Below are 26,353 nucleotides of genomic sequence, written 5' to 3' on the forward strand. Positions count from 1 at the left end.
GCCTGGGCCCTCACCATCCACTGCATGACAGAGGTGTCATTCCAAAGAGGCCAGGACATCTGGGAGCTGTTGCCCTGAGGTCGAGAGGTTCTTCACTCTCGAACGTGAGGTCCAAGATCGATACCAGACGGAACCACTCAACGGATTGGAGGATAAGGCTTCACCCAATATTTGAAGAGGCTCATCACATCGAAATGGCTGAGGTTCAGTAAACCTTTTCCTTTCCTAACCTTTGCGTCTCTGTGATTTCTTCTATTAGAAAACATGCATTTCATTTCATTCATCCCCAATTAATTACTTCAGCGCTGTACTGCTCAGATCCCCACGTACTTTCTCTCTTGCCATGCGAAGTGCTATCCCCACATTCTTTCAGTTAAGAACTTATAATTGAGCAAAACTGTGGTTGTAACCCCACAGTACAGTACAGCAAGATGGTGGAGATGTGGACCTTTACTTTGTGAAGATTTTTGAGGCCTTTGCCTAGCATTTAGGATTTTTTTCTACTAATATAGAAATGCAGCTTCTGTGAGACATTGTTATTATAAATTCCGAACCATAAGACTTTTAAATTAACGTCAATCCATCGATTTTTATCATATCATTTTTTTGTTACAATTCTGTTACATCAAACCATGTCTTTCTTATTATTTATTTTTTGAAGTGACGCAAATATTGGGTTTATTTTAACTTTAAGTATGTTGTGTTGACACTGATTTTATGTGCATGTTTACTTAGCATTTTCTGCATGTTTCGATTATTAGCTGAACAGTATCTACAGCCTTTTGATGATCTAAACGATATTTCCACTACGCAGTACTTTGAACCTATAATTTGTTCATCACCGATTGCCATTCCAGTTACTAGAAATTTTTATACCAATCTTAAAGACAATTTGCATTTATCTACCCCAGTTTCAAGTATTTCTTATTCTTTCACACCGGACAGTTTAAACATGGCCCAGAATAATAGTGAGAATGTAGAAGGTTCATTGACCTCGATTCATACGATAGTGAGACCCGAACCATTTTATGCTAAGTTAGGAGAAGACATCAGGCGGTATTTGCAGAAATACGAGTCTATTGCCTCCATCAATAATTGGACAGGCATAAGAAAAAAGCTAATACTGTGTACATTGATGAAAGGTCCGGCTGAATTTTGGATGGACAATACTTCCAAAAAACCCGAATTTGCTAATTGGACATACGATGAGTTCAAAGCGAAATTAATAGAAGCTTTTGGGAGCAACACCATGCCTCAGTTGACAGAAAGTGAAATGCGTGCTCGCGAACAAGGAGAAACTGAGAGCATATCTGATTATGTTTATTCTAAACTCAACCTCATTTTGAGGGTAGACCCTCGAGCCCCCCCAGCGAAACAAACACAATTAATCATAGAATGTTTGCAACCTGAGTATTTTAGGGCCGTTATTCGCAAGGAATATGATTCAGTTGAAAAACTGATATCAGACTTAATAACTGAGGAAAAAACAAAGATCTTATTAGAACAGAAAACCATCGAGAAATACATTAAGCGCAATTCGTCAATATTGCAGTCTTCATTAGTTTCTAGTAATACGAATGTTGACCCGATGAATACGCATTCTTGCTCTCAGCCTACCACACAGTCCAGAGCTGTTGAGAAAATTTCTGCTCAGAAAAATGCTGACGCGCATGTAAACTCTCAGGTCCCTGACTCCAATGCACTGCAGCAAATACAGCAACAGTTAGAGAAACTTTCTTTAAACATTACGTCTCTCACTGCAAATCAAGGTCAATCGACAAACACAGGAAATGCAAGTTCATCTTTTCGTGGTAATAACAGAGTAAGAAGAGGTCGAGGTAGAAGGGGAAACCAAGTTCGCTACTACAACAACTATGCTCAAAATCAAGGGAGTAATGGTGACAGGGGTAACGCGATTGACAATAACTCAAGTGACCAGGGTTCAAGCCCCACTGCGGGAACTTCTAAACCACCACGTTCTCCTATTGTCTGTTGGCGCTGCCAAGGATTAAATCATATAGCCCGAGATTGTCGCGCATTTTTAAACGAAGAAACGGAATAGTTGGTCGGGACACAACTATTCGTCATTCTGTGTTACAAGTCCCTATATTCAAGGAATCAGAACTCCCATACATTAATATTAGAGCAGGGAGCGTGTACACTCCATTGTTAATCGACTCAGGATCACAAGTTTCTTGTCTCCCTGAAACTTTAATTCCTAAAGGAGCAAAGAAAATAGCAATTACTACAAAATTAAAGGGAGTGACGGGCAACACAATTGAAGTATCTCATATTGTTTTTTTGCGTTTCTTCATAGGAAAAAAGAGCTTTACGCATCCGTTCAGAATAATTCCTCGGTTTCCATTTAAGCCTTTGCTTGGTCAGGATTTCTTAACATCCCATAATGTTTTCCTGGATTTTCAAAACAATATTTTTTCAGTTAATAGATTTGGGAAGCCACCTGTAAACCAGCTTCCACGTAATAACAATGAGGGTGTAATTTCTGAAACTTTAAAATAGAAATTAGCGTCTCTTTCTAAAGCTATTTACACACTTTCTGAACGAATAGTGCTTCCAGCGAAAACGCATACTCGAGTTTCTGTCACTAAACGTTATGACATAGGAGGGAATAAGAACCTTTTAGTGCCAAATATTTCTTTGCAGAATAAATTAGAAATTTTTATTCCTTTTTGTGTGTTGTCACCATCTCAGCCTTGTGTATGGATTACGAATCCTACTGTTAAAGACATAACGTTAAACGAGGGTCAAGAAATAGGATTAGCCGAAGAATTTGAAGAAATATCAGAGGAAGACTCTGCTTATCTAGTAGATCAAATTCAGGAGGAATTGTCACCGGAAATTTTAGAAAAAAGAAAACTGTTTGACAGGTCACAAATTCAGGTTAACCCCGAACTTTCTGAAAGTGATAAAGAGAAATTTTATGATCTCGCTTATCGTTATAGTGATATTTTTATGTGGCACGATCAAGATTTTTCTTTTGCTAAGGATTATGAATATCAAATCCAGCTCAAAGACAACACGCCTATATGCAAACCAGCCCTACCTATACCGTATCATTTGCGCGCTCTAGTTAAAAAACAGCTGGATAATTTATTACAAAGAGGGATCATTTCGAGAACTATATCCCCATGGAACTCACCTATTCTCTTAGTTAAAAAAACGAACAGGTGATTATCGTTTTGTTTCTGATTTTCGGGCTGTAAATGTCCAATGTAGGGTGGATTCTTTTCCGATTCCTAGCATGGAGGACGTGTTAAATCGTGTTTCTGGAAAGAAATTTATTACAATGTGTGACCAAAAAGATGCCTTCTTCCAAATCCGCATTACAGAAGATAGCAAACCAATCACAGCATTCTCTGTTCCGGGGGAGGGATCCTTTCATTATAATGTGGTTCCTCAAGGATTACTTTGTTCTTCTGCGGCGTTGAACCGGCTCATAAAACTGACATTAGCCGATATTCCATCGCCCCATATATTGAATTACCTAGATGACTATTTTATAGTATCCGACACCATACCGGAAATGTTAGAATTATGCACATTACTTTTTGATGCTTTTCGCAAGCGAGGTTTAAAACTGTCTCCAAAGAAAACCAAGTTTGCACAAACTTCTGTAGTTGTTCTTGGACATAAAGTAAATAAATATGGTATTTCTGTGTCTGACAAAGTGATTGACACTATAAAATGTTACAAACGTCCTAAAACTAAAAAACAACTCAAATCATTTTTCGGCACTTGTAGTTTTGTGAGACGCTTTGTAAAGAATTTCAGTGAAATTTCAGCTCCTCTCTTACAATTACTTAAGCGTGATGCTACATATAGCTGGAAAAAGCCACAACAGGATGCTTTTGAAAAACTCAAAGAAGCAATAATAAATTCACCAACTTTAATGAACTATCACCCCAACAGACCATTATTTCTGTACACGGATGGATGTAAATCTGGGGTGGGGGCGGTTGCTAAGCAACCAATTGATGATAACCCTGACAGTGAATTAGTTCCTATTGGGTATTGTTCCCGGTCTCTAAACGCCACAGAAAAAAATTATTCAATATATGAGATTGAGCTTCTTGGGGTGCTATATGCACTACGTTCTTTTCGTTACTGGCTCATAGGAAGACATTTTTTTCTAAAAACGGACTGTAGAGCGATCACATTTCTCAAACAATCTAAAAATGTTATTGGCAAGCTAGCTCGGTGGCTTTCTCAACTGGAGCAATTTGACTTTACAATATCCCATGTCTCAGGAACCGCCAATATAGAAGCCGATAATATCAGTCGTTTTGCTTCCAATAAAAGAGATCTCGAAGATGAAAAGTTAAGTTCAGAGGACCCCTGTGTTTTTTTCTAGAAGATAACACCGATATTAATATTAGCGAAGCTCAGAGAAAAGATAATGTTCTTAAGCACATTATTGACTGGCTTGAGGGCAAATCTAAAGACAATCAGTATGAAAGACAAGCTTCCTGTTATGAATTGCGCAATAACATTCTTTACAGAAAAAACAAAACACCTATGGGTATGAACTACTTGCTTGCCATTCCTTTGTCATTGCAGGAAACAGTTTTTAAGAAGTGTCATGAGGAGATTTTGGGAGCCAATCACTCTGCTTTTAGTAAAACATATAAATTATTAGTTAACAGTGTATATTTTCCTGACATGAAACTTTTTGTATATAGACGCTGTAGAGAATGTCTTCACTGCCAAATATTAAAGAAAAGAGTTGGTTTGAGTTATGGTAAGCTGCAAACTCACCCTAGTGTTATGCCCTTTTACCGGCTTTATTTGGACGTAGCTGGGCCTTATTGCACTAACAATATTTTGAAACACAAATATTTTGTAGTCTGTGTGGATGAAGCCACAAGATTTTGTATAACAGCTAGTATTCCAGACACCACTGCCAATACTTTGGCATCATTCCTTTTTAATGACGTCATTTTAAAATATGGGTTATTTTATGAACTCTGCCTAGACAGGGCAGCTGCTTTTACAAGCGCCATATTTAAGGAATTGTGCAATATTTGTGGTGTTACGTTGAAATTTGCAGACGTGAAAGCACATTTTTCTATTGGGCTTGCTGAAGTAACAATACGTAATTTGGAACAAAAATTGAAGCTCAACATTGACCCAGATAATTCAGGAAACTGGGTGGAGTTACTTCCCAAGGTTACATTCAGCCATAATATTTCTATTAACACAAGTATGGGATACTCCAGTTTTGAATTACTCCATGGTTTCAAACCAAGGTTAATACATCAAGCTATGTTTGACACACAGTGTCAATTTCAAGACAACGCAGTCAGGCTTTCTCATCTTAATGATATTCGAGAGCAGGCTGCTGAAAAATTATTCAAAAGGTTCCAAACTTCTGCAAAATCATATGACAAGCGTCATAAACAAGTGCAATTTCAGAAGGGAGATCTTGTTTAGATATATGTAGATAATATGAAACGGGGCCAGACACGTGCTTTCACTGGGAAATACATTGGACCAGGTGAGATACAGGGCAAGAATAACGAAAATAGTTACTTCGTTAAATTCACTACTGGCACAGGAAGACAGAAGATAGACTCCATTACGGTTGACCGTCTTAAGAAATATTACCCTCCGTCGCCTCTGGACGAGTTAGGAAATCACGACGATCAACGCAAGAAGCCTCACACCAGTGAGGATATTGAAGCCACAGACTCAGCCATTCAAGGAGAGATCGTACCCCCTGAAGAGAACTGTACAGAAGATGAGGAGGAACGGAATCAGCTGTCTCCACGGAATGATGAAGACGTAACAGGCTTACCAACATCTAGGTTTATCATTGAATTTACTGGAAGGAAAGAGGGAGAGGAAGAAAAAGATGATCAAACTGACAATTACACGTGCCTAAATATCGTTAATGCCATTTCTATGCTCCATTTACCGACGTGGGATGTCACAACCAAACGTACGCTACATAATGCACCTAAAGTTCCTTCAAAATTTGGTGTGAACACTGAGATCAATTCTAAAGTAGCTTTGTACCATGGAAGCATTGTAGAACTCCAGGGTGATGCCATTGTAAACCGAAGCAACACGGATTTATTACCCATAGGGAGCGCAGACAGGGCAATACACTTAGCAGCAGGGCCACAATTAACTCAAGAATGTGCACGCATTGGGAAATTAAAAGAAGGTTCGTGCATAATTACAGAAGGCTTCAATCTTCCAGCTAAACACGTAATACACACTTGTGGACTTAAAGGTGAAAATAGCAAATCATTACAGTCTTGTTACGAGAAAATCTTATTTAGTGTTTTAAACAATGATTTTCGTACAGTTGCATTGCCCACCATTTCAACAGGTGCATTTTTATATCCTAAAACACCAGCATGTCACATAGCCTTAAGAACTGTGAGAAATTTCTTGGAGGAAAATTTGGATTCCATCGATAAAATTATTTTTTGTGTTTACGATGTACAGAATAAACGAATCTACGAACATTTGATGTATGAATATTTTCCTGTGTAAAAAAAAAAAGTGAGCTTGAGCATATGAGTGAATAAGCTAATCTTGTTATTACGATACGTTAGTAATGTATAGTGAAGTATTGATACTCTATTTTTGATAATTTTGAAACTACTTTTTAGTTTCTGTGGGATATTTTCATAATCCTTTTATTTTGAGTATTATTTATTGTGTATGAGTACTGGGTTGCATGACAAGTGTTCTTTGAATATGTTTCATATTCTTTCCTGACCTTTTGTTGGTCGTTTTTTTCACTGTCAGTGAACCTTCAAGGTAACATGGAAATATATATATATATATATATATATATATATATATATATATATATATATATATATATGTACATATTAGACGAAAGAAGCACTCAAATGTTTCTAGTGCTGTATATAGTAGATAATTTTAATATTGTTTTATTATTGCTCATAGCTCTTCACCATGAAGTTAAGAAGTAAACACAGGAATACTGCTTCAAATCTATATTTAATTGTAGAACTAGGCATGATTTCTATTCTAATGTGCCACTTTTCTCACTTTGTTGCAGGCAAAATATCTCATTCTGCTTTTTGTGACGATAACTGCTGTCACTACAGTAGCAACTTTAGAATTCAGTATTTCGTCTGGATTTTATTTTAAAAAGTTAAGTAATATGGTCACCTATCAACACTCAGTACCATTAACTTTCAATATCAGTTTTGTGTTCCCGGAGAAATTAAACTCTTCTACGTTGTATAAATTTTTACACTGCAATACACAAAAGTATTATCACATTGATGTATGTAAAGCCGCAGATACACTTAAACAATTACACGATCACATTTTGAAAATTTTTTTGCATATACCGAAACCTATGTTTCATAAGCCGGCACCTAAGAAATCTAAGAGAGCGTTATTGGGTTTTATTGGCAATCTTCTAGGATATTGTTGTGATGTAGCTGAATCATCAACTGTAGATGCTTTGCATCAAAAGGAAGAAAAGTTAGAAGAAACTGTATTGCAAGTTCAAAAACAATTAATGAAAAATAACATATTTTTACAGAACTCATCTCAAGAACTTTCAAATTTTCAGGCTCAAATTCAAAACAACTTCCAGAGAATTAGAAATTTTTCCCAACACATTGTAGAACAAGAAAAAAGATTAGGCAAATATCTTAACACGCTAGATTCTAAAGTGACGGCTGAATCGTATGCTTTTATCTCCGAATTTTATGAAATCACGGCACAATTTTTGAAATTTTTGGAAATTTATAAATATGATTTATTAGTAGAAAGCTGTAGAGATGGCAAACTCAATGCCAATACTATACCATATGATGTTCTTGATGCACAACTATTAGCTTTAGAATCTACTCTTATTAAATCTGGGTTCGTTTTAGCCATTGATAGAAACCTATTAGAAATTTATTACACTATTTCAACGCTGTAATGTTCTATAACAGAAAATTACATATTTTTGCAACTGCAAATTCCTATTCTGGAAAAAGATTCTAGCTTTGATATTTTTTCTGTAAGAAGTATATCCTTTGCAATTAGAAACCAAACATGTGTCGTCAATTTGGAACCTGTCATTGTAGCCGTTCAAAACAAAAAGATTATAATTCCCATAATAGGATCTGATATGCTTGGTTGCCAGTTTCGAACTACTCGCTTATGTAAAATTCCCAACCACGTTATTACAAATTCTCGCCAAACAGAATGTATTACGCATGGATATAGAGGACAAACTGTAAGGGATATTACTTCTACTTGCGATTTTCGATGTGAATCAGTCACAACAGTTCAAATAATGGAATTAGATGACCACCAATACTTATTAACGCACCCTCCAAAATTTGTTACCCTATGGAATAATAGTATCCCAACCAACCTCTCATTACCTGATCACTTGAATTTTGGTGCTGTACAAATAACTCTACCGTGTAACATCAAATTGGAAGTCACTCAGCATCTCTTCGTAAAAACAAATTTTCCCTGCTTCGATAATGATTTATCAAAACCTAAACTTCTACATTTATTTCCGGCAATGATTGTAAACAATGATTTATTTCTCGTTGGACAAAAATTCAAACCCAATGTTTTCTTTAATGTCAATACATTAGTGAATGATTTATGGATTTCATCTGTTAGCCACATGAATGTAACACCTTTTGCATTGGTTGAAACATCATTTGAACGTCCTATCTTTGAACATGACTGGTTTGTTCCCGGAATCATTTTTCTTTGGCAATTAATACTCACCATTTACGTAATTTACATTCTCAAACAAAACAAAATGTTAATTCTGCCATTTTGTTCCAAGCCTGTAAGAGCAATGGAATTATCTTCGGCGTTTCAAAGCTTTTTAGGGATTACTGACCTGCTCATCTTTATAACCCTAGTTCTCATGTTATTTGTGTTAATAAAAATCTTAGGATTATTACAAAAGAAACCATCATCTCTTCATCGTACTTTTCCAAGATTTTTGCCTGCTACTGCTAGAAACAACGTCTCGACAGAAACACGCGAGGACTTGCATCACTCCCCGCTAGAACTCACTCCGAGAAATATCTCAGCATCGTATTTAAACAATTATATCCCTTATGTGTAACGTATTTTATCTCGTGGTATCCCAGTCATTTAACTAATCTGGAATAGTGCTACTCTTCATATACCGTTACCGAGTAGTCCGCGGTATATCGGACTTTTCAGGCACTTAGTAGAGGAAATGCTACTAACCAAATTAGTTAATCTAATTGTATCCTCCCATATTCTAACACTCCCACGAATATCAATTTTAACTAACACAAACTTATACGAATATCTAAACTTAGAGAGATTTTACTTTCCATATGTATAATATATATATTATTTATCTTATGTTATTCATTATTTATAATTTATCTTATTATATTACATATATTCATATATTTATTTTATATATCACAATTAGGTTAAGGAATCATATAATTATTGTATATAAACAAGTTACAATTAATTTTTCTTTCAAATGTCATTTTTTCCTTCCCACTTAACCCCTCACTTGTATCTCAGCCATAATCTATATTAATAATCCCATATTAAAATTATTACACTTACCTCCCATTAAGATTGCATAACACCACACTTCCTGAAGTACTATTAACTAATTCGTTTTATTTTTCTTTCATGTAAAAAAAAATCTGAATCAGCGCAACCTTGAATTCTATCCTTCTACATCTTCAGTTTCTACGTAGTAAAGGGAGCGTCCGCCAGAGGGCAACCTTCGACAACATATTATAATTAATTCATACCTGACCGCCATCTTAAGGACATTGGAGAATTACTACAGCATCTTTGGGTCATCAACACTCTTCTCCAGGAGAACACTCCGAATTTTTTTCAAAATCGTCGTGGAGAAATAGAGCAGGGAGTGTAGAGGATATCAGGCTAAGCGCCTATTTTGAATTCTCCCTGTATGTAGTTATTTTGTTTTTCAAACAAGAAATTGTAATTATTAAATAATAAAGAAGAGGCTTCCCTATGTTGTCACCTCATCCCAATACAAATTCATGCTTACCATTCTCTTCCTAGTTTCCGTAACTTCACCAAAACAAACTCAGCCACGCCGTTTCAGCAATTAAACTTCTCTATTAACCAAGATAATTGTGATGATCTAGTTATCCACGTGCGGAGCACCAGGAAGAAGCGAAAGCTAGGAAGTAGAACAAAACCAGGGGACACGGAACCCTCGAGGTGAGAAGTGTGACAGGAGCCGCCAGAAACACACTTTGGACCCCTATTCAGAAGAGTCGTCGTAGCAGCAATTGAGAGACGGTTGGCACGCCTGGGCCCTCACCATCCACTGCATGACAGAGGTGTCATTCCAAAGAGGCCAGGACATCTGGGAGCTGTTGCCCTGAGGTCGAGAGGTTCTTCACTCTCGAACGTGAGGTCCAAGATCGATACCAGACGGAACCACTCAACGGATTGGAGGATAAGGCTTCACCCAATATTTGAAGAGGCTCATCACATCGAAATGGCTGAGGTACAGTAAACCTTTTCCTTTCCTAACCTTTGCGTCTCTGTGATTTCTTCTATTAGAAAACATGCATTTCATTTCATTCATCCCCAATTAATTACTTCAGCGCTGTACTGCTCAGATCCCCACGTACTTTCTCTCTTGCCATGCGAAATGCTATCCCCACATTCTTTCAGTTAAGAACTTATAATTGAGCAAAACTGTGGTTGTAACCCCACAGTACAGTACAGCAAGAATATATATATATCCACAGCGCTTATTTTAATTAATAAATATTATGATTAATGCTAGAATCATATTTGTCTTTTAAACCGTGTTTGTAAGGTTTAGCACAACATCTCTGAAATACAAAATTCATTGAAAAACAAACTGAATTTGTCTTATGTCTCTTCAAAGTTCAGTTTGACTTAACTCAATATGAATCCTTTGGACTAGTACTGTTTTTCCATTCAGCCATTCATTTATAGGAAGATACATTTCTTGCAAAATATAATAATTTTTCTAAATTATATTGTAATAATGACAAAACGCTCTCTTGAGTATATACGTACGTAGTTAGCATCATAGCCTTGTCTCTTGTGGAATATAATTGCCCGGCAACCAAAAGCCTGAAATCAGCTGAACCCGAAATTAACGTATTAAGTTCTTTCTTTGAATTTTCTGAATGATGGGTATGAAAGCTTCATCAAAATTGAGTGATGCCATCTGGGCACTCCTTGGGAATTCGAGCGGTGACGTCATTTTTGCGGCATCTTAATAATCGCCAAGTTTAAAACAACAAGTTGTAAATAATCGACGATAATTCCAGTAATTGTTATTTGATTTGTATTTTATAACTAATTGCAATAGATAATGAATTCATCTTTGCTACAACGCATTATTTATCTGCTTATTTACTTCTATTGTAGTTAAAAATTGCTTTACCAAGTTAAAATTACTAAACTTTCAGCTTTAATATACAGTACGATCTCGACGATATAAGAGTTACCGGCCTCTTTTCCAAATTTTCAGAGACACGACTAAATAGTCATAGAGGCGTACCCTCAAAATTTGGTGCAAATCGGTTGAAGAAAGGCTGAGGAATATATCCAAAACTGTTGGATTATGAAGGTCATACTGTACTTCCATATTCGTGTATAAATATAAATGATGCTTATTTATATCATTCATCTTTATTAAATATATCTCATACATGTTTATTTACATATGAATAAGAAACGTTTACTTTCAGTACGTGAAAAATGTAGTTTATTCAGGTATATATATATCGGGTGTTGCAAAATAAATGTTACAACTCTTGGGAGGTGACTCCTAACACAGAGACAAGAAAAAAGTTCTCTTGAACTTTCGGCTATCGGACATAGTTTCGGATCTACAAGGTGCCGAAAGCGTGGGAAAATGACTTTCGGAAGGTAATAGTTCGGAAACTATCCAATGTAAAGAGGGCGGGTAAAAAATTCACTGAAGAAGTCATATCTGCTGTATTAAATTTTTCATGTTTCACAATCCTACCATGCACGTGCAAGGGATTCCCCAAAGGAACGTAGGGAGTCCCGGATAATCTGCAAAATGAAAATTGGTCTAAATGGATATGAATTGATAGGGTTTCTACCAGGTAACAATAATTCATTTGTATTAAGTCGATATCTGGAACAAATACAAAATGGCGGATACCTTCATTTCCGTTGTGTGTGGTTGCATAATCGCCAGGTACGGATGCTGGACAACATTTACGTTCTGAGTATTAAGTCTAGCGAATTTGTTCTCAAATGCTCTAGAAAGACATCAGGAGTGTCGGTAGAGCACAACAAATGAAGCAGGGTGATTCACATGTGTGGAAACACTTAACGAAAAATGCCCAGAGATGCACTCATACTAAGTAAAGGTGAGTTCAAAGTTGTGGAAATGTAAAGATTAGCGTCAAGAACTTGAAAGCCATTGCCGATTTACCAATAATATTCCCTCAATCCGATGCAATATGATGTGCATTATTGCATACCAATAAGGATGCAACAACTGAGGCCAAGTTAAAATTGTGCAAGGGGACTCACAAAAAACTGAATAAACTAAATGAATGTAACAAGTGGGGTCGCATGATCGATATTGAAATGTGACCAATGTGTGTGTTGATATCAACATGTATCTAATGGACAAATGTCAACATGTCCCACTACTGCTGGGACACTTTCCCACGTACGAAAAATAGGTAAATAACTATTCGGGTCTTGAATCTGAGGCCGTGGGCTCCCAGTAGGTTTGGAAACTGCAACCACGCGGGCGAAAGCGACCGCCCTAGCCCTGAGGCTTCGATGGATCCTCACTTTCTCTGTATTCATTTCTTTGAGGAGTACCCACTTTGTTTGGCAAGCGCTCTTGTAAAGCCTCTCGACATGCTTGTGTGTTTCATTTTGTTACTCCTACTGCACAGTTGTAAACAATCAGAGCTTTAAGACGTTTCTTCCTATTTATCATGTCGTTTTATTTTCCATATGTATGGTGTTCCAGCAGTAGTGTTACATGTGCCAAATTGGTTCATTTTCATCTTTGTCTTGGCATTTGCACTGTGTGTAAGATAAGAATTTCTAGAGGTATTTTCCTATATTTCGAGTACATCATATGTCCCAGAAGACGTGGGACATGATACAAGTTTGTTATTTTCACGCTCTATCAGATGTTGAACCATGGATTAAGAGATTTATTTTCATATGTTTCGACTGTGGGACGATGTCCCAAACAAAGAGGGACTTGATACAATCTTGTTCTAGTTACGTTCTACAAAGAAGTGCACAAGATGTAATAGCAGAATATATAACGTTATTTTCCTAGTTTTCGCACTTGGGACGGTGTCCCAGCAGTAGTGAGACATGTTGACATTTGTTCATTAGATACATATTGATATCAACACACATATTGGTCACATTTCAATATCGATCATGCGATCTCACTTGTTACATTCATTTAGTTTACCCAGTTTTTTGTGAGTCCCCTTGCACAATTTTAACTTGGCCTCAGTTGTTGCATCCTTATTGGTATGCAATAATGTACATCATATTGCATCGGATTAAAGGAATATTATTGGTAAATCGGCAATGGCTTTCAAGTTCTTGACGCTAATCTTTACATTTCCACAACTGTGAACTCACGTTTACTTAGTATGAGTGCATCTCTGGGCTTTTTTCGTTAAGTGTTTCCACACATGTGAATCACCCTGCTTCATTTGTTGTGCTCTACCGACACTCCAGATGTCTTTCTAGAGCATTTGAGAACAAATTCGCAAGACTTAATACTCAGAACGTAAATGTCTAGCATCCGTACCTGGCGATTATGCAACCACACACAACGGAAATGAAGGTATCCGCCATTTTGTATTTGTTCCAGATATCGACTTAATACAAACGAATTATTGTTACCTGGTAGAAACAATATCAATTCATATCCATTTAGACCAATTTTCATTTTGCAGATTATCCGGGACTCTCTACGTTCCTTTGGGGAATCCCTTGCACGTGCATGGTAGGATTGTGAAACATGAAAAATTTAATACAGCAGATATGACTTGTTCAGTAAATTCTTTACCCGCCCTCTTTACATTGGATAGTTTCCGAACTATTGGCGTCTGAATGTCATTTTCCCACGCTTTCGGCACCTTGTAGATCCGAAACTATGTTCGATAGCCGAAAGTTCAAGAGAACTTTTTTTCTTGTCTCAGTGTTAGGAGTCACCTTCCAAGAGTTGTAACACTTATTTTGCAACACCCGATATATATACAAAAATGCGACACAAATAGTACAATTTAATGGAAATAAACCTGAATATTTTCTTTCGTTTATTTAAATGGAGATTTTCTTCAGACAACTGGAAAATTGACATTAACATTTTTTGATCTTCAGATCTTTAATTCCTATTAACCAACTGAAACTTCCTGACGAACTTTTCACAAAGAATGAGACAAAATTTGATAAAATATCTAACATTCCACTATATTTTCATCAACGTGTAGCTGTAGCATCTAATATCGATACAGCCACAGAGCAAGGTACGTGGTAAAGAAGAATTACTTAAAGAAGAAATACTTGTACAATTACAACGATACATTTTGTATGGTTCATCTCTTTCACACGAGCAATTAATCAGTTTTTAGTATCTCCGAAGGTGCTACGGGTACATCTTCTGACAAAGTTAAAGGCATTAAGTATTCTGAGCATTGTTTTTATAGTATCCACACATATAAAAGTAACCAAGAAAGTTATGTCGTTTTTATGCAGGTCTGTATTCAATTGGCCTTCATACCATGAGTTGAACGCGAATGGAGATAAGGCAAAAGTCAGTTGCTGGTGTGGGTATGACCAAGATTCTACCTGGTTGTGGCAGTTCAGTTACATCGTGAACTTGTGTAAGGATAGAGTGAAGAGGGGACCTCCACAGAGTGTCACAAGGGCGTGTACGCCGTACGAGTTCCAACTGAGGTCAAACACCGCTGCAACGAGGCAGAAGATATGTCAGATCTTTGGTGAGGGTGTAGTGACTACTCGGGTAGTGCAGAGGTGGTTTAACAAGTTTACGGACGGTGACAAAACACTCGAAGACACACCGTATGTCAGAAGACCAACACATGTACAAAATGAAGATATTCAGGCAGCAATTAAGGCGAACAGTGGCCAGACATGTAAAGAACTAGGACTGCAATTCAGTGTGAGTGGAGAAACCATTTGGCAGCACCTCCATCAACTTGGGAACACTACAAGTTGGGTCGATGGGTCCACCATGATTTGCATCCGAGCCATAAGACAACGCGAGCAGACACCTGTGTTTCATTGCTGTCTCGTCTGAGGAAGAGGCCATTTCTGGACAGAGTATTGACATGTGATGAAAAGTGGATTCTGTACAAAGGTCCACGGAGCTGTCATCATTGGTTTGCATTACATGAACCGGTTTCAAAACAGCCGAAACCAGCATTGCACCAGAAGAAGGTCTTTCTATGTTTTTGATGGACTGCTCGTGGCATCGTGCATCGGGAAGTGCTATCATCTGTGCAGAGCATCAATGCAACTGTGTACTATTAACAGGTGAGCCGTGTTCAAGAAAAACTCATAGCTCTGGAGCCAGCACTTCCGAATCTCAAAGGAGTAATTCTATTACAGAGCAACGCATAAACGACGTGGTTAAGACGGCCCGAGACACCATTCTACACTTTGGATGGGAAATACTAGTGCATCCATCATACATCCCGGACATTGCACCGTCCGATTATTACCTGTTCCATTACTTGGACAATCACCTTAGAGTACTCCAGTTCAAATCCCTAGTAGAGGTGCAAAATGCACTTGATATCTTCTTCGTTTCACAGCCCACCAAATTCTTCTCCAGTGAAATCCAAGGCCTTCCAGAACTTTGGCAGGAGGTCGTCGATGCTGATGAGGACTATTTTTGATCATCCAGGTACGTCTTAGGTGACATATCGATGTTCGAATGTAGTGGTGAGAAAGCAACAGAACGTTCTTGGTTACCTTTATAGTTAGTCCTAGTTTAGGTGGATGTGGCAACAACGTACTTTTCCACACACATGTTTGCAAATGCGCGTGTTTGACGTTTTCTGCAAAAGCATCATTCATCACAGGAAGGAAGGAAATCTGTGGTTCTTGAGAACAATTTCTTCCCGTTTTTTCATGCCACAGTTTTATTCATGGCTCTATAGTAGCCGTATAACCTCCTTTACCATAGTATATTATAAGGAATGGTAAAGCTTGCTCTATAACACTAGAAATTGGTGCTGTATGGTCGTCCAGTAAGGACAGAGTATATCCATTTATCCATTTAATGGTATTAACAACTTTTCCCTTACCGATACTAAAGTATGAAGCTGTAGTGTCACAACCACTGAGATCATAAGCTGCCAAAATTTGGGAATTATTTTCCTATGCTCCAATACAGTTGCGTCAATATCTATGACAGTACGTCCGTGCACTGGTGATTCCATTAACATTTCTGTTGTAATGTTTTCCAGGAAGTAGAAATGAACAAGGAAGAGGAAAACATCTGTTTCACACGACATTACAGTAACTTTGAGAGTCTCCAGCCAGAGGTACTTTCATTGCTTGTTGCACTGGTGTTATTAGCCTCTTCATGTGAAGTGATCATGTCATGTCTCTTTGCTACGCCTTTCGAGGAAGTTTCGAGAGGAATATCTTCTGAACCGTCATCCAGTATTACGATGTAATTCGAAATTTTGTAAAAGATTTTAGCAAATCAAATGAATGATTTTTTTTTTTTGGTTCTGTGTCACACCAGTACAACTTTCTGTGGAGGGAGAGGTGGCAAATTCGAAATCACGCACTGTGCCTTTTTCAGGCTACTTGATACATCACATAAGTACTCCTCCATCAATTATTGTTGTTCGTTTTTCCTGACGTTTAATTCTTTGGGAACAAGTAACTTCTAACTGCTTTTCCATGCTTGATTTACTTGTGTATAGTCTCATTTCACCCGATTCTGGAACCATTGAAGTTGGAATTGGAGGAAGTTTAGAGAACAGCACCTGATCTATATCACTTGAACTTGTTTGAAGACCAATGACTGTTGAATATATTCTGTTTGTGTCCAAGATTTCTGAAGCCCCAGTTGTCCCTTTCTTCTTTTTCGCGAATATTGTTACAATTTTCTTCTGAATTGCATTATAAAAGCTTGGTGGCCAATTATTTTGAAATTCTTTCATCATTTTTTGTCAATTGCAACAACTTTACGAACGTTGGCTGCCTACGGCGCTACTTTGTCTGTAGCTATGTTTACGAGATTTTCTGGTTGTGTTTCAGGATCAGTGGGTCAATGAAGGCAGTTAGCCTTTCACGAATTTCATGCCTACCAACCTGCATCAGCCGATATTCTTGTATTCTTGATTTTGCTTCCTCTCTATACGTTGCTTGCTTTTCTTTAAAGTCAGTGTTTTCACTTACATTCGTGAGATGCTTCTCAACTTTCTTACAACAATCCGTGCTCAATGCCTATGTTTTCAAGGTCTCTGAACGTAGCGTAATTCCAACGATTCCACCCTTGATATCCAAGTCCTTTCTATCCACATGTCCTCCAAATACCTTCCAAATACCAGGTATATGACACATAACATAGTTAACACGAAAGAAATATTTTTGGACAGATTTTGACATTTTGTCCATGGAATGTAACTAAACAAACCATACCTGGCATGGTTATGAGATGCAGAAAAATATAGCATCATGACATTTACAACTTCTATGTACAGAAGCTAGCCATTTTCTCTTTCTGCTCTTATGTATAGCATCATAATTAATACAGGCTTTGTGAGAACACACCAACCCACAGCTTTTTTTACTTGTTTTTTTGATAAGTCCTTCAGAACACCCAGCAATTCGTTCCCTCTTTGCAAGCATTTGACTCAAATATTACTTTCAAAAGTTTTAAGCAATCATCCTCAGAGCGGGTACAAACTAAGAAAAATCATGTGGTTCGGATTCCACGTTAATCAGTAGGTCCACGTCTCATATAGCCTCGCTGCTGAAAAGGGACGTTAAACTCAAAATCGACTCGACTCGACAAACTAAGAAAATGTTTTTCCAAGTACCATTTCACTAATACTCGCAAATTACACATTTTAAAACATATACATTTTTCATCCAAAATATTCCTTAATGATTACAATGTTATTTTGTCTGTCCTAAATTTTTCTACAATACTAAAATTCGGAATAAAATTAACTCGAAAGTAAATATACTATATATTTTCAAGTTGGCTGACGCTCTCACCTCTAATGCCAGGGATCGTAGGCTCGATTCCCATTCGAATAATATGGTTTGTTTTACATTACTGATCTCGTGATTTGGAATTATGTCAATAGCTTCTAGCTTAATTGGTACGTATATAATGAATTAAATGGATTTCATATATGCAAATTTTCTTTAAAAGTACATACCATTTTAATATTTCAAATTATTTTTAACTGTAATGGAAAGGAATAAATAATTAGTAATACAATTAGTGAAACATGAATTCATTATCTATCAGCGGAAAGTTATAGGATGTAAATGGGATAAAAATTAGAGGAGCTGTGGTCTAGTATTTAAAATGTGCCCTAGTGTATTCAACGATTCTTGCAATGACGCATATAGGATGTAAATGGGATAAAAATTATAGGAGCTGTGGTCTAGTATTTGAAATGTGTCCTAGTGTATTCAATGATTCTTGCAATGACGCAATTTATGACGTCACTGCCAGACTTTCTTAAGGATGCCAAGGGGTATCACTCAAATTTGAAAAGTCTACATGTCCATCATTCAGAATATGCAAACAGAAAAACTTAATACTCTAACTTCGGGTTTAGGTCTCGGCTGCCAACTATAACGGAATTTTTTAAAAATATATTGGTAATACTAGTAAATCTTACGCTGATATTTCCATTCTTTCTCATGAAATAAAGTGAATTAAATGTCAAGAGACTCCTGGCGAAGGGGAAGAGGTCCGTTCTGCTCTCAAATAAGGCATTTGTTTCAGTACTGTACATGGTATCTCTGCTCTAATCTGAGGTAGACAGGGGCTGATATTGTAGACTCTCTATGGATACGAGGATTTCACAAATGATGTGTTGGGCTCTTCTGGATTATTACCATAACGTGGAGTTGGGAAACTTGTGATATTGTGACATTTCCTTCAAGAAAATAAGATGTAGCTTTGCCTTAAAACGCTACAATTTCAACAATAAATATCTTTGTTCTTCGACTCTCAATTACTCAACTTCAAATGCTTCAACCAGTAGGTATAACTGGAAGATGGGCTTCGATGGTAAGGTAAGAAAGAAATGTCTCCTTACATAGAGGACATGGAACGGACCTAACAGTGAAGGTGATGCAAAGTCACTAGGTTCAACTAAGTTACAGATCAGTTTAGGATCACGTCACTACAGTATGAAGGAGAATTAAATATAACAATTTTGTCAAAATATTATGAAATTAAAATATTAAAACATGTTCTTTCGATTCTACCTATACATACTATAAGCATTAAGATATGTTCTATTTGCTGTACGAGGAATGGTTTAAAATATGAAATTTCCAGTAGAGCTTGACCCATTAACTGGTAATGGCTAGAATTCACGAGAAGGCAAAGGTCTGTCCATCTCTGATTAGGGTTAATGTATCTACTTTACTGGATCCTTTGATTCATACAATCTTCCTCTTTGGTACTGAGACCTCTCTAGTAATGACATTTAATCGTTTAGAGACACACCATACCAACGAGGATTTGTATTGATAAGATATTAGCAAGCAAATTGAGAATGCTTTGAATTAATGTAACATTATCATAACAGAAACTAACCTAGCTTCTCTCTTGGCCAATAATTCAAACGAGCATTGAATTAGACTCTACTCTGTTCCGGATTGAACCCAGCACTCAACAGGTGACCTACAATAATGTAATTGAGGATTCATGCAGATTTCCAATGCGAGTGGATTTCTCACTTATCCGTGAACAATTCAAACTCAAACAACCCTAGTGATTCTTCAGCCTCAAACAATACATCACAAAGTTCTATCAATATTAAACAATGCTTACACAAATCATCTCAGTAAACGAAATTTCCCAATGAGAGACTATTCCTCCATAGGGCATTCCTCCTTATTGTTTACCCTTCCGACATCAAAGAATTTTCATGATTCATTTGCCCTAAATGAAACACATACGAATTTACAGCACCATCAAAAAATATTTATAAAAATTACTTTCATATTAGTTCAGTTTTGGATATTTTTACTCAGAAACTTTCTTTACCAGATTCATTTTACTTAGCTCTCCTTCACAGTAAGAATTCATTTAAGTGTTTTCTCTTGAGGAATTGGGCTCTCTCACTGATTTCTTTTCTCTAGTCAAGATTGCCTGTGACGTATTTATTACTCTCCATATTTCTTAGCTTTCTCTTTGCGATACTTTACTAATATGAAAATGCCTACGTTTCTGAAAACGTAGTTACCTACATGTGCATCTGTGTTCGTCGGATTTTGTGATAATACTTATCCAATGTCAGCAACGAATTATTGCTTCTTTCCTCCTAGACAATTTGTCTTCTTTCCACGACCTTTTTAAGCTGTATTTTTGGATTTTAATATTACATCTCTTCAAGGGGATTTTTATCAAGAATTTTTCCTTCCTTCTTTTCTTCCCCTTTTTACAATTGATTATAGTGGTATTTTTATATACATTATTTTAAATATGTTTCCTTCTTGGTATCAAATTAATTCTGATAGTCCTAAAAATAATCTTTGAAACGCAAAGATGAATTTTTCTACAATACTAAAAATAATTAACACATATACAGGGTGGTTCATTTATTTTGATACATACTTGTGACTCTAAAATAACGGACAGAAGTTACTGAAATTTAGTACCACACTAATATAGACAGGGAGGCATTGTTTAGCACACTCTATGATGCCAGAAACTTTGCAGTATTGCTAACCTAACATAAAATTGTATTCTATCAAATAGCAATACGTCAAGTCACTACATATTTCAAATCCACATATAAAAAGAAAATATACAATATCACATTTATCATGCAGCGTTGCAAATTAATGATGCTACAGTAACACAAACACTAAAAGACAACCAAATATTGAATGGTTATATAACAGTAGTAACGCAAATAAGAAGATAAACGGGATAATTCACCTACAAACTAACTTAATCTCTAATACTACGGTCATCATATGACATATTTCGATCAAGTAAAAACAAAGTTACAGGGAATTTAAAACTTGATCATTTTCAAAGAACTTTATTTCGAAAAAGAAAAATGTTTGGATTAGTACCACATTGAATTACAGATTGTTTTCCCATATACACAAAGATTATAATTCAGTATACAGCAACATATCGCAAACCATACGGGAGATATGAAGAAAATGACGAATTTTCATATTGCTTAAAAGGGAGTATTTGTGGGAACCTTTCGAAACAATTTTTGGTTTACTTTGCGTCTATAATATTACACCAATAGTTATAATTACAATAAGTTCTCGGAATTATGTACTTTTAAGCAGTGCAGTGTGACGAACTATAATAGTTTTTACCATATCTCCAAAATGGTTTGAGATATCAAATTGCTGCTAAATGGCATTGTGCTCTTCACATCTATTCAAAACTATTTTTGTAATTGGAAGAAGTACTTATCTAAGTAGTTTTTCGAAATAAAGTCTTTTGAAAAATCAAATTTTCAAATTCTTGTAACTTTGTTCGCTTGTTTCGTCGTTCGGCATATCACGATCATTGTATTAGAAACCAAAGAACTTTGGACGAGCCCTGACTCGTCTGTTTCATTTGCGGTATTACTGCTGTGGGGACACCAAAATTTAAATGTTTGTGATACAGTACCGTTTTTAGTTTGCAGCTTGCAGCACTGAATAATACTTGTAACACTGTAAGTTTGCTTTTAACACATAGATTTGAAATGTGTAATAACCTGCCGTAATGGTATATAAACACAAAACTTTATGTTGGATTGACCACACTCTTAACTTTCAGGTATCACAGAGTATTTCAAACAATGTTTCCCTACCAGCATTTGTATGGTGCAAAAATTTCAGATTTGCGAAATCCTCCACACACGAAAACATGAAAAAGTAAAGTTACATGGATTCAGAAATTCGTAAATTCGAAGTTACACCGCGCTGAAAAAATATCGGAAATTCAACTTTCACGTTAATGAATTCTAGGCACAAAATATATACTAGTTTCTCACGCAACCTCCATAGTAAATTCTATTCTCTAATTGTGCACATTATCTCCTTATACGCGGGAGAGCTTTCAAGAAAATCTGGATTCGTTGGATGGATTGCAAGTCGATGGTTAAAAGATGAGGTATACTACTTCGTCCTCAAAGTAAGCGACGATCGACATTCTGGCACAATTAAAACAGCCCAGTCTACGAAAAGTTCGACATGCACGAAGTGTTGGGAATAACATAGTTATGCTTTTTCTGGAGGCCATATCTAGTGGAAGAGATTGTCGTTGAAACACGAAAGACCGTGATTGGATTTTAGTACATTTGTATTTCTTTCCCAGGTTTATTTAGAATTGTGCCAAACAAACCAGAAGTAGGGACTCGCGGAAACTGCTTCTAATAATACCTGACGTATTCGTATAGTTGAGTTCTTGTTTGGAAGTAAAGTGCGAGTATTGTCATACTTTTTGTATTCACTGGGCTTGGTAACATGTTTTATACAATATTTTGTTCGCAAACTTAAGAGAAGATTCAAGAGACAGCATTTTGATAGAAATGAGCAAATATTACAATTTTTCAGTGTATAATGGATGTCTTCTTACTAGAAGGCTAAAAGAACTTCAGTTGCGGAACTTCAAGAATATATAAATGTATGAATAGGAAAGTCCTTAGAAATACAGTAAAGCGTAGTGAGACATGGACAATTGTGAATGTAGTATTCTTAAACATTTTAAAGTAAATGCAAAACTTCTGTTAGAATGACCATAAAACCTGGGTTTATATAGACCTAGGAAACGTAGGTTGTACGTTTTGTGTGATATTGGGCAATATTTCAAATACTAGACCTTGAGTATTACGAAATCTATCAAATATTGTCATGTAATAAATATAAGTAAAGGCATAAATATAAGAATGAACATCCCTTACATAAAAGACATCATTAAACAAGTAGTTTTGAAATCAGACTTTTTAAAATTCAATACATGCAAAATTTATTAAATAATTCACATATACACATATACGTAAACTAAGACACCTACTACGTAAACATGTAACATATTAATACTTACCACTTAGTGGCGTTCTGGATCGGCGAAATATTTCAGTAACAATTGATGCGTAACAAAATATGATGACAATCATCGGTAACAGGTACATCACACTGAAGCCAAATACAATATATGCGTTTTCGTGTGCTTGTGTACTAAATGAGCCAAAGGTTACACATTGTTCGAAGAACGTATGGTTTGGATGGGCCATGGTGTGAAAGACAACTATCTGTAAATAAATAAATAACAATATAATTATTTTGATGACGTACCCATTGTGCCTTACGTCAATGACGTACCCCTTATACATTAATACAACATTTTTTTTAGCTTTAGGCATTGATCACGGTTCATAAGCATTGGTAAATGTTACGACAGTTGGCCATCAGCCCAGTTTGCATCAGTAGATAGAAGAAATGAAAGTTAGCAGTGTTTAGCACTTATGTTTTATTTAATCTAATAACATTTCTAAGCATCGGCTCTCCTTGGAGCTGGAATTGAAATACGTATAATGATGATAATAATAATAATAATAATAATAATAATAATAATAATAATAATAATAATAATAATAATAATAATAATAATAATAATAATAATAATAATAAATGAAAAACAAGCATCTTATTTTTTTCTTGCTGTTAGCCAAGAGTCATGGAAATATTATAGTGAAGCTCCATATAGAATGTGGAATACGATAAAAGCTATATTCTCAGCCCCTGATGGAAGTACGCAACGTGGTACTATACGTTTCTCAGTGGTAGAAGTGTTGTTGCTACTATTTCAATTCCATTATGTGTATTTATTTGATATACAATTTCAATGCACGTATTCTACAATGTATGGATTGACTACCAATAGAATGACAAAAAAGATAAGAGTGTTAAAGTTTATTTACTCATTGTTTTCATTTTTAATTATGAAGACGATTTTTTTATGTATAGCAGTTCTGGTATCATTTTTCTGGTAAAGCTAACAGTACAGAACTCTGTCGTAACTACATGGTTAGGGTTTGCATCTTGCACGTGCGATACCAGGATTCAATTCCCGGTGGGAGTCTGCTCTCGCGTTAAGCTATAGATCTAGGTCTGTGTTTCATATAGGATCGGTACTAAATAAGACGTTAGATTCAAAACTAATAAATCTAACTGGGTTGATTTCTAGCCAATTCCTACAGAACTTGCTAATAATACACCGCGCTCTCGGTCTCAATGATAAAATCACTGTTTACGCTGGTAACACATTTTATTTAAATACATAACATTTTCGTGGGTTGCATAATTTACATGGTATTTTTCTTCTCGCGTCAATTATTATGAAAACAAGGAGAGTTTTCTCTGTCGGAAGATGTAGTAATTATTTTCAACTCGCTGAAAGTGTCAATGGTGAAAATCAGTTTTCAGTGTGTGATTATATTGTGTAATGTAATGGCGTAGACTAAAAGACATCTCGAGGTTTTAACCCCTTTGAATGAGATATGATGAGAAATTTAGAGATTTCCATACTGACGTATGTATGTAAAAATTGCGCATGCCGTAAAATGATTTAAGATTGAGTATTTGAACTCCCTCTTAATGAAATACTGTTTACGCCAGTTGTGCAATACACCCATCAGATATTTATTTTTAGCAAAAGACGAAACAATTTTCAAATTGCATCAAATTTAAGCTAGGTAACATAATTTCTTCGATTTAACCTGGAACATATTGCTCTAACATCATGTTATATTTCATAATAATTCTTCTCACGCCGTTTTACAAAAAAATATTTCTTCTCTCTAACTGTGTATTTTTTTTGAAGGACCTATGCAATCCCATTTCCTTTTTTTTTGTTCGTTGTAGCTTGAAAGTTCTGTGGCTTAAAGCGAAAATTAAGACTTTTTATCATATTGCTGTACAAAGTTAAATATATGTACATAAAATCATTTACTGTAGATGGATTAACTATAAGGTAAAGTTGTATTCATTTCACAACATGCTTTTTTTTTTTTTTTTTTTTTTTTTTGCAAAAATATTTGTGCTTATTGTAAAATTAGGAATGTTAATTCAAAGCAGGTTGAAATTTTCCAATATATGGAAGACCTCGCTACACAGTTTGACACAGAAAGTTCACTTTGAGATTGGCTGTGGCGGTGAGAAGCATTTGATGCAAGTTCAAAGTATGTAATTCCTCTATTGTTTAAGGTAAAATTTCAGACATGTTTCTAGAAGTAAAACTAATAGTAATAGCAGGAGTAACTGAATTATATAATAGCAACTCTTCGTACCTTGGAAATAACGGAAAGACTGAATTCAATTTTCTTTCTCTATATTGGAAAATATACTTTTTCTTTTCTGAAAGATAACCAGATGGTTTGAAGATGCATCGTCGCCAGGAAATTACAAGCAAACTTTCACTCTCATAACAGATAGCAGTGAAACGAAGAATTCTTTATTTATAAACAAAATGCGCTATTTTACTTCCTTACCCAGGTGCTTGAGAAACCACGCTGTCGTTACTGACTCAGAGTTATTAAATATAAGTTTATTTGTCTGAACTGTTTTAGGCATAATTCACATAAAAATTTTCAGTGCCTGTACTGTACTTTTAACAAAAAATGAGTTGGATTTACCATTTGTAACTACGTGAGAGTGTAATACTAGTGATAATAATGGCAATCAGAGATGTGCTTAAAAAACATCATTGCCAGGACTACTTGAGGAAATCCAAGTGTTTCTCATATGCTAAACAAGCAGACAGTGATTTACATAACACGAGTACTTTTAACAAAACCATGTGCAAAATCTTTGTTCTTCCCTGACTCGAAACAAAGAGAGAGATAAACTCTTTTTCAAACTTCGGTAAATTGCGTTTTCCTTCTTTAATGCGCGTCCGTACCACGTTGAACCAGCCTCATCCTGGATTGCAACTTTATTACACTACCCGCAACTCTGCATAATTTGGATATAATGCTCAAGCGCATGTCTTAAGTATTATGTAACTATTTCATATCTGCTTATATGCTTTCCATCTTGAAATCTTAAAAATGAAACTGGAGTTATTTCTCAG

The 26,353-nt window shown here is 35.9% G+C and overlaps 1 protein-coding gene across 1 annotated transcript in view; it reads right to left on the reverse strand.

The window, feature by feature from the left end:
* The window catches only part of LOC145679209 (adipokinetic hormone/corazonin-related peptide receptor variant I-like), a 426,835-nt gene that overhangs the window by 60,801 nt on the left and 339,681 nt on the right, over positions 1-26,353 (reverse strand). Inside the window, exon 4 of the mRNA XM_081749797.1 lies at positions 23,327-23,534. Within this exon, the coding sequence (XP_081605923.1) occupies positions 23,327-23,534 (208 nt within the window). The remainder of the gene's footprint in view (positions 1-23,326; positions 23,535-26,353) is intronic.

Source organism: Thermobia domestica, chromosome 2 (assembly GCF_964235325.1).
Source record: "Thermobia domestica chromosome 2, izTheDome1.hap1.1, whole genome shotgun sequence".
Lineage (NCBI taxonomy): Eukaryota > Metazoa > Arthropoda > Insecta > Zygentoma > Lepismatidae > Thermobia > Thermobia domestica.